Below are 9,935 nucleotides of genomic sequence, written 5' to 3' on the forward strand. Positions count from 1 at the left end.
TAAATCAGCCTTAGAACCTGTGTAATTAATGTGTGTCCTGGATTAAAGGGAAGATGTGGCAACCCACTACAGTGGTGGTACAGATGTGGTGGGGCAGATGAGCAGGGGTGTACAGTGGTGGGGCAGATGAGTAGGGGGGTACAGTGGTGGGGCAGATGAGCAGGGGTGTACAGTGGTGGGGCAGATGAGCAGGGGTGTACAGTGATGGGGCAGATGAGTAGGGGGGTACAGTGGTGGGGCAGATGAGTAGGGGGGTACAGTGGTGGGGCAGATGAGCAGGGGTGTACAGTGGTGGGGCAGATGAGTAGGGGGGTACAGTGGTGGGGCAGATGAGCAGGGGTGTACAGTGGTGGGGCAGATGAGCAGGGGTGTACAGTGGTGGGGCAGATGAGTAGGGGGGTACAGTGGTGGGGCAGATGAGTAGGGGGGTACAGTGGTGGGGCAGATGAGTGGGGGGGTACAGTGGTGGGGCAGATGAGCAGGGGTGTACAGTGGTGGGGCAGATGAGTATAGGTGTACAGTGGTGGGACAGATGAGTAGGGGGGTACAGTGGTGGGGCAGATGTGCAGGGGGGTAGTGGCTGGGCAGATGAGCAGGGGGTTAGTGGTGGGGCAGGTGAGTAGGGGTGTACAGTGGTGGGGCAGATGAGTAGGGGAGTACAGTGGTGGAGCAGATGTGCAGGGGGTAGTGGTGTGGCAGATGAGCAGGGGGTTAGTGCTGGGGCAGATCAGCAGGGGGGTACAGTGGCGGGGCAGATGTGCAGGGGGTTAGTGGTGGGGCAGATGAGTAGGGGGGTACAGTGGTGGGGCAGATGTGCAGGGGGTTAGTGATGGGGCAGATGTGCAGGGGGTTAGTGGTGGGGCAGATGAGTAGGGGGGTACAGTGGTGGGGCAGATGTGTAGGGGGTTAGTGGTGGGGCAGATGAGCAGGGGGGTACAGTGGTGGGGCAGATGTGTAGGGGGTTAGTGATGGGGCAGATGTGCAGGGGGTTAGTGTTGGGGCAGATGTGCAGGGGGTTAGTGGTGGGGCAGATGAGTAGGGGGGTACAGTGGTGGGGCAGATGAGCAGGGGGTACAGTGGTGGGGCATATGAGCAGGGGGGTACAGTGGTGGGGCAGATGTGCAGGGGGTTAGTGGTGGGGCAGATGAGCAGGGGGGTACAGTGGTGGGGCAGATGTGCAGGGGGTTAGTGGTGGGGCAGATGAGCAGGGGGGTACAGTGGTGGGGCAGATGAGCAGGGGGTACAGTGGTGGGGCAGATGAGCAGGGGGGTACAGTGGTGGGGCAGATGTGCAGGGGGTTAGTGGTGGGGCAGATGAGCAGGGGGGTACAGTGGTGGGGCAGATGTGCAGGGGGTTAGTGGTGGGGCAGATGAGCAGGGGGGTACAATGGTGGGGCAGATGTGCAGGGGGTTAGTGGTGGGGCAGATGAGCAGGGGGTTAGTGGTGGGGCAGATGAGCAGGGGGTTAGTGGTGGGGCAGATGAGCAGGGGGGTACAGTGGTAAACAGTGATCTGAGGTGTGAAGGTGCAGGAATCGGAGCTGATCTAAAGACGTGAGAGTGCAGGATGTTAATTTCTCACTACTAAAGTAGTTTACAGCATTTACTTTATTAAAAAAATCCTTTTCGTGATTGAGAGGATGAAGTTGACATTTTTTTGTTATAAAATCAGCGCGCTCAATTTCGTTGAAAATATTTTCCGGCACACTGTGCTCAAAGGGTTGCCTACCCCTGTTATACAGTATGAACTTTGCTTACTCATTTAAAAGTTTTTTACATGAGTAAAGATTAGATCATGAGATCGTCTAAACAAAAATTATGAATGCAGAGAAAAATATACTTTCAGTTTCATTTCTCGTGACGCGTCAGCAATGGCATCTGCTGGTCTTAGAGAGGAGCTGGAGTGTTCCGTGTGTCTGAGCATTTATACGGATCCCGTAAACCTGAAATGTGGACACAACTTCTGCCGAGCATGCATTGATTGTGTGCTGGACAAACAAGAGAAGTCTGGAGGATATTCCTGTCCTGAGTGCCGGGAAGAGTTTAAGGAACGTCCTGTACTGCAGAAAAACATAACCTTGTGTAACATAGCAGAACGTTTTTTGTCTGCCCCACCAAACCAACAGGAAACCGGGGCCTCCTGTACTTATTGTGTTGATATTCCAGCATCTGCTGTTAAATTCTGTCAGTTGTGTGAAGCCTTCCTCTGTGAAAAACACCTAAAGGTCCACACCAAGTCATCAGAACATGTCTTATCTGACCCCAACGCGTTCCTGGAGAGCAGGACATGCTCCGTTCACAAGAAGATCCTGGAGTATTACTGCACTGAGGACGCTGCCTGCATCTGCATGTCTTGCAAGCAAGATGGAGAACACCAGGGACACCAGGTGGAGAAGCTGGAGGAGGCTTCAGAAAAGAAAAAAGAGAAACTTAGAAATGTTCTACAGAAAGCGAAGACAGAGAAAATGGAGACTGAGAGGAGAGTCCAGTGTCTGCAGGAAAGGAGGAGAAAAGTACAAGAGAAAGCCACTGATGAAACCAAGAGAGTCACTTTGATGTTCAGAGACATCAGGGCACAGCTCGAGGACCTGGAGAAGAGAGTCCTGAGCGAAATCTCCAGGCAGGTGGAGCAGATCTCCTTCTCGTTTTCTGATATGATCCAACTACTAGAAGTAAAGAAGGATGAGCTGTTCAGTAAGATGTGTTACATTGAGGAACTGTGTTACATTTCTGATCCAATACCCGTCTTGCAGGAATTAGAAACGGGCCTCATGTGTGAAAAAATGATTGGAGGTGATGAGGAAAGATGGAGAACCGATAAACACCTCAGTGATGGAGGTGACCTGGATGTGGCTCTGATTTCAGCCATGTTACGCACAGGTTTGTCTGATATTATGTCGGGGATGATGGTGCAGAAACATACGGGCACATGTGGCCATCCATGTTCTAACATTGAGGACACAGTTCACACCAAGGCCACTGAACCATCCAGGCCGTTCTCTCAACCCAACTCAAGCGAGATGGGAGAAGGAAGACCAACTACTGAGTCGGTACAGAAAATATCTGGACTGCTGAAGAATAAAGACTTATCACTGGATATAAATACTGCTGGTAGTTATGTACATGTTTCAGATGATGGGAAAACTGCTTCCTGGACACCAAACCAGAAATACCCAGAAAAAGCTGAAAGATTTAAGGATCAGCCTCAGGTTTTAAGCAGTTGGCCCTTTTTCTCAGGGCGACATTACTGGGAGGTGGATGTCAGTGGGTCACAGAGGTGGATAGTTGGGATGTGTTACCCGAGTATAGCCAGAAACGGTGATCAGTCATTGATTGGAAATAATAACAAATCCTGGTGTTTGGAAAGGTGGGATAGTCGGTATTCAGTTATACATGACAGTAAAGTGATACAGTTGCCTGATAATGTTTCTAGTGATCGAGTCAAGATTTATCTGGATTACGAGGAAGGGCGACTCTCCTTCTACGATCTGTGTTACCCAGTCCGACACTTGCACACCTTCACTGCCATCTTCACTGAGCCCCTACATGCTATTTTAGCTATAGGAAAAGATGGTAAAATAAAGATATCTGGGGAAAGTGGGACATGTGAATGACGGAGGTTGGTAACCTCACAAGGATGGGAATACATATTCTCATCCAGGGGGCCAAGGCAATGGGTGGATTTCAACAGTGACACCATTTGTTTTGGCATTGTTTTTTTTTGGCCGACTGCGCTTTCAGGTCTAATTATTATGCATTATAGTGACCCTGTTGTTATACTATATGTAATTAGCCAAGCTATACTTGTAAAAGAAAACAGTGTATACTGGCCTTTCTCAACCCTTTAACTCCAGAGGAGCCCTTGAAACAACATTAAGATCTCACGGTTCACTTGCTATAAATGAATACATGAACAGCAGACAATACATTAGCTTCATCAGTAAGTGCTATATATCAGTGTTTCTCAACTCCAGTCCTCAAGATGTCCCAACAGGTCATGTTTTTAGGCTTTCCATTATTTTGAACAATTTTCACTGCCTTAGTAATTACCACAGCTGTTTCATCTGTGGGAGATCCTGAAAACATGACCTCTTGGGGTGCCTTGAGGACTGGAGATGACAAGCACTGCTATATATAATAGATACAATAATAAGGAATGTAGTGTTTCCTAGAGTATTTGACACACTCAGGCCGCGTACACACGGGCGGACTGTTCGCCCAACTTTGTTCGTCAAACAATCCGACAAACAGTCCGCTCAAAATTTGCATGAACGGACTTGACCACACACGATGAACGAACAGTCCGCTGAAACTGTCCGCTGAAGCCCACACACGAGCGCACTGTCCGCTGAAACACTGTTCAGTGGACAAAGTTGGGCGAACAGTCCGCCCGTGTGTACGCGGCCTGAAGGTGGGTGATTTTTTGGGATGCCTTGATGGTCAATTAGAGAAGGAATACCCCATCATTGGGAAGAATGCCATGTAAATACAATATAAAAAAAAAAAAGGAGCTCCACTTGTCTCACCAACTATTATGGCCCCCAAACTATGCAATCTCTGGAGGAACTCTAGGGTTCCACTGAACCATGGTTGAGAAAGGCTGGTTTTTAGTCTATACCGGGGGTCTCCAAACTTTCTAAACAAAGGGCCAGTTTACTGTCCTTCAGACTTTAGGGGGGCTGGACTGTAACCAGCAGGAACAGAACATTTTTCTGGTATTGGTGGGAGCAAATTTTGTTACCTTTGTTATTAGGGGGAAGAATAGTGCCCCATTGTTGGTGTCAGTGGGAGAATTAGCTCCCCATTGTTGATGTCATTGGGAGGAATTATGCCTCATTGTTGGTGTCAGTGGGCAGAATAGTGTCTCATATCAGCGGATCGAACAGTGCCCCAAAGGTGAGAAAAAGGCAAGCAAAGGGCTGCATCTGGCCCCCAGGCTGCAGTTTGGAGACCCCTGGTCTATACGTAACTCTTCTGCCACCTACATCACTGAAAAGTGCTCAATTCAGTAAAAATCATTCGCCATAGTCTTGTAGGGAAGCCAAAACACCAGTAATGCAAGGTCAGCAGGAGGAACCAGTGGGACTGACACTCCCAGAACTGTTGGCTTCCCAGCAGACTTAGAGGGATGATCTCTAATGAATGTGATAGTTGTTCAGCAGCACAGGCAGCAGGAAAGGTCAGTATTCACTATCTATTTTTACAGGTATTTTTTTTGGGGAACTTTAGTTTAGCCACATATCACTTGAACATGAAGTCAAGATGTATAGCCGGCAACTCGTCATCCAAAGACGGATATTTTTATTGTTGCAGGTGGAGTACAGTTATTCAATTGCTTAGGCATTTCAGCTACAAAGCCTTATGCCGCGTACACACGATCGCACATTCCGACAACAAAATCCATGGGATTTTTTTCTGGCTCAAACTTGTCTTGCATACACACGGTCACACAATGTTGTTGGAAATTCCGAACGTCAAGAATGCGGTGACATACGACGAGCTGAGAAAATTGAAGTTCAACAGCCAGTGCGGCTCTTCTGCTTGATTCCGAGCATTTGCCGAATTTTGTGCGTCGGAACACACGATGGAATCCAGTTCTCAAATTTTGTTTGTCGGAAATTCCGATGGAGCCTACACACGGTCGGAATTTCCCACAACAAAGCTCCTATCAAACATTTCCCGTCGGAAAACCCGACTGTGTGTACGGGGCATAAGTCAAAGTCATAACCATAACATATGGATATAACTAATGCCGCGTACACACGACTGGACTTTCCGGCAAACTAGGTCCGACGATCTTCCTGATGGACTTTCGGCAGAGTTCTCGGTGGACTTTCCAAACTTTCCATCACGTTCAGACTTTCGTCCGAACGTGATGACGTAAGACAGGACTAGAAAAGGAAGTTCAATAGCCAGTAGCCAATAGCTTCCCTTGCCTCGTATTTTGTCCATTGGACCAGCATACAGACGGACGGTTTTCCCGATAGTAATTGATTTCTAGGTCCGGCGTTTTTTTTTAAATGAAAAATGATCTGGTTAGCCCACACACGATCAGATTGTCCCACTGACTGATTCCATCTGACCTAGTCTGCCGGAAAGTCCGGTCGTGTGTACGCGGTATAAGGCTTCATAGCTGAAAGGTGTAAGCCGTTGTATCACTGTACTCCACCTGCAACAATAAACATATCTGTCTTTGGATGATGAGTTGCTGGCTATACACCTTGACTTCATATTGCATCTGGGTTTTAGGAAGACACCAGTAGCCAGAGCACTGACTACTCACTTTTTCGGGGGAACTTGGATAGGCATTGCTTCTTTTCTGCTTACCTGATATCACTTGAACATGTTTCATGAACTGACAGGTGTACTCTAAAACAGAGCCAGGGGTGGACTGACCATTGGGCCACTCGGGCACTGCCCGAGTCACTAGGGGGCCCCATCAGGGTTGCCAGCCTCAGTAAAACCAGGGACAGTATGTAAAAATCTGTGTTTTTTTTACATCTATCTCTGAAATGTCCCTAACGACATCCTTTTGGTCTAAAAATCCTGAGATTATAGCTGCCCCACCTCTCCAGTACCTTCTCAGCCAATAGAAACATGTCTGTGTATACTGTATGTACATGTATGTGTATACTGTGTGTGTGTGTGTATACTGTGTGGCCCCATAATCTCAGATTGCCTGGGGGCCCCATAATCTCCTATTGCCCGGGGGCCCCATGAGTTGTCAGTCCGCCCCTGCATAGAGCTCAACTTTCTCTTTTATAGAAGGATGCTTGGTCTATTCAAAGCAAATCCTTGTGTCCTCTCCTTTATCTTTAATTTTGCCTGTCTTTGGTGTGATGTGAAGACCTCAATGAATAAATATACAATTTGACTACTAAAAGTGTTACATTGCATTATACTTTTCACAGCGATATTAAGTGATTTCATTTGTTAAGCCAACCTGCACTTCCACAGATAGTATAGTTATACCCCATACATATGGTTGGACATTCCGACCACAAAATCCGTCTGATTTATTCCGACCACAACATTTTTTCCGACGGATTTTGGCCAAAACTTGTCTTGCACACACACAAAGTTGTCGGAAAATCAGATCGCTCTGAACACGACATAAAACACATATGACGGGACTACGTAGAGGCCAGTAGCCAATAGCTTTCGTCTCCAAATTTTTTTCTGAGCATGCGGGGCACTTTGTGCGTCGGAATTCACTACACACGATCAGAAAAAGTCCGATCGGATTTTGTTGTCGGAAAATTTTAGATCCAGCTCTCAAACTTTTTCCCGTCGGAAATTCCGACTGAAAAAGTCCGATAGAGCCCACACACGATCGGATTTTCTGACAACATAATCCGATAGGACTTTTTCCGTCTGAATTTGCTATTCATATAATTCTATAAGGCTGATTCCTAAATCCCCTCTAAATTCAGATATGGCGCCCATTAGAAGTCTAAGGCCGCGTACACACGGGCGGACTGTCTGCCCAACTAAGTTCGTCAGACAATCCGACAGACAGTCCGTTCAACTTTTGAATGAACGGACTTGACCACACACGATGAACAGACAGTCCGCTGAAAACTTGCGCGATGACGTGTACAGCACGTACGACGGGACTAGAAAAACGACATCCAATACACTGCAATGCAACCTTCGGCCGTGTAAATCCTTTCTGAGCATGCGCCATACTTAGTCCGTCCAACTTGCCTACACACGAGCGGACTGTCCGCTGAAACCAAGTTTGGACGGACAAAACCAAGTTTGGACGGACAAAATTACGGAAATTCCGAAAGACTAAGTCCGTCAGACTGTCCGCTGAAAAAGTCCGCTGAAGCCCACACACGAGCGGATTGTCCGCTGAAACACGGTTCAGCGGACTAAGTTGGGCAGACAATCCGCCCGTGTGTACGCGGCCTAACAGGCACCATTTCTCAACCATGATTCAATGGAACCCTAGAGATCCTCCTAAGGTCGCTAGGGGTTCCTTGAACAATGAGCAATTGAGAACTTATCTCCTACATATAGTGACCACTAATGCAAGGGGGCACTTCTGCAATTACCACTAATGTGGGGAAACCAACATTTTTATTGTCTTCATTTTATTTCTGTTAATATAATAATAAATATATTAATAAAATTATTTGTATTATTAATAATAATAATAATAATTATTATTATTTTAAAGATTATTACTAAAAATGCTGTTATAAAGAGCAGAAGGGTATAAATAATGACCTTCCCATGGTCATACTGTATATCCTATTTATATATTATTATGTATTCTAATATTTAGATTGTTCTTGAATTTAGGGATCACACTAATGTCCTGCAAAATATAGGTAGATTTTTTAGCAGGGGTACCCTAAGACCTTGAAAATACCTTATACCTTAATACCTAGTTTCCTTTGTATAACATTTTTTTTTTTTTTTTACGGAGCTGTATTCAGCAACCTTTACATATTATGGACTAGAGCAGGGGTCTCCAAACTTTCCACATAAAACGCCAGTTTACTGCCCTTCAGACTTTGAAGGGGTCAGACTGTGGCCAGTGTGGGTATAAAAAAGCACTGGAATCAATGGAAATAAACAATACCCCATTATTGGTATTACTGGGAGGTATAGTGCCTCGTCATTGGTGTCAGTGGGAGAAATAGTGCCCCCCATCATTTGTATCAGTGGGAGGAAAAGTGTCCCATCATTGGTGTCAGTGGGAGGACTAAAGCTCTATCATTGTTGTCAGTGGAAGCAATAGTGCCCCATCATTGCTATCAGTGGGAGGAATAGTGCCCCATCATTGCTATCAGTGGGAGGTATAGTGCCCCATCATTGGTATCAGTGGGAGGTATAGTGCCCCATTATTGCTATCAGTGGGAGGTATAGTGCCCCATCATTGCTATCAGTGGGAGGTATAGTGCCCCATCATTGCTATCAGTGGGAGGTATAGTGCCCCATCATTGCTGTCAGTGGGAGGTATAGTGCCCCATCATTGGTGTCAGTGGGAGGAATAGTGCCCCATTATTGTTGTCAGTGGGAGGAATAGTGCCCCATCATTGGTGTCAGTGGGAGGAATAGTGCCCCATCATTGGTGTCAGTGGGAGGAATAGTGCCCCATCATTGGTGTCAGTGGGAGGAATAGTGCCCCATCATTGGTGTCAGTGGGAGGAATAGTGCCCCATCATTGGTGTCAGTGGGAGGAATAGTGCCCCACCAGTTTACTGTCCTTCAGACTTTAGGGGGAGCGGCCTGTGGCCAGTGGGAGTATAAAATGTCTCAGCGCCAGTTGGAGTAAACAATTGCCTCATCTTTGCTGTCAGTGAAATGAATAGCGCCCTATTGCTTGTGTCATTGGTAGGAATTGTGCCCCATCATTGGTAAGAATTGTGCCCCATCGTTGGTAAAAATTGTGCCCCGTCGTTGGTAAGAATTGTGCCCCGTCGTTGGTAAGAATTGTGCCCCGTCGTTGGTAAGAATTGTGCCACGTCGTTGGTAAGAATTGTGCCCCATCTTTGGTAGGAATTGTGCCCCATCGTTGGTAAGAATTGTTCCCCATCGTTGGTAGGAATTGTGCCCCATCGTTGGTAAGAATTGTGCCCCATCGTTGGTAGGAATTGTGCCCCATCGTTGGTAATAATTGTGCCCCATCATTGGTAGGAATTGTGCCCCATCGTTGGTAAGAATTGTGCCCCATTTTTGGTAAGAATTGTGTCCCATTGTTGGTAGGAATTGTGCCCCGTCGTTGGTAAGAATTGTGCCCCATCGTTGGTAAGAATTGTGCCCCATCCTTGGTAGGAATTGTGCCCCATCCTTGGTAGGAATTGTGCCCCATAGTTGGTAAGAATTGTGCCCCATCGTTGGTGTCAGTGAATGACACAGTGACTCAAGGGCCAGATAAAAGCAAGCAAAGTGCCACATCTGGCCCCTGGGCCGCAGTTTGGAC

General features: G+C 47.0%; 1 protein-coding gene across 1 annotated transcript; it reads left to right on the forward strand.

The window, feature by feature from the left end:
- The first annotated feature begins 1,855 nt into the window (after positions 1-1,855).
- LOC143924997 (E3 ubiquitin/ISG15 ligase TRIM25-like) lies at positions 1,856-6,881 on the forward strand. Its single transcript, XM_077449561.1, has one exon. It carries the CDS (start codon positions 1,870-1,872, stop codon positions 3,610-3,612), a length of 1,743 nt encoding a protein of 580 aa, XP_077305687.1. The 5' UTR covers positions 1,856-1,869; the 3' UTR covers positions 3,613-6,881.
- The last annotated feature ends 3,054 nt before the right edge of the window (positions 6,882-9,935 follow it).

The sequence above is a fragment of the Lithobates pipiens genome, unplaced genomic scaffold (assembly GCF_037356315.1).
Source record: "Lithobates pipiens isolate NorthernLeopardFrog02 unplaced genomic scaffold, aLitPip1_a1.2 Scaffold_22, whole genome shotgun sequence".
Classification (NCBI taxonomy): Eukaryota; Metazoa; Chordata; class Amphibia; order Anura; family Ranidae; genus Lithobates; species Lithobates pipiens.

What these genes read in the sequence shown, in the direction of transcription:
- LOC143924997 (XM_077449561.1), top strand. Translation starts at nt 1,870, where the DNA reads ATGGCATCTGCTGGTCTTAGAGAGGAGCTGGAGTGTTCCGTGTGTCTG.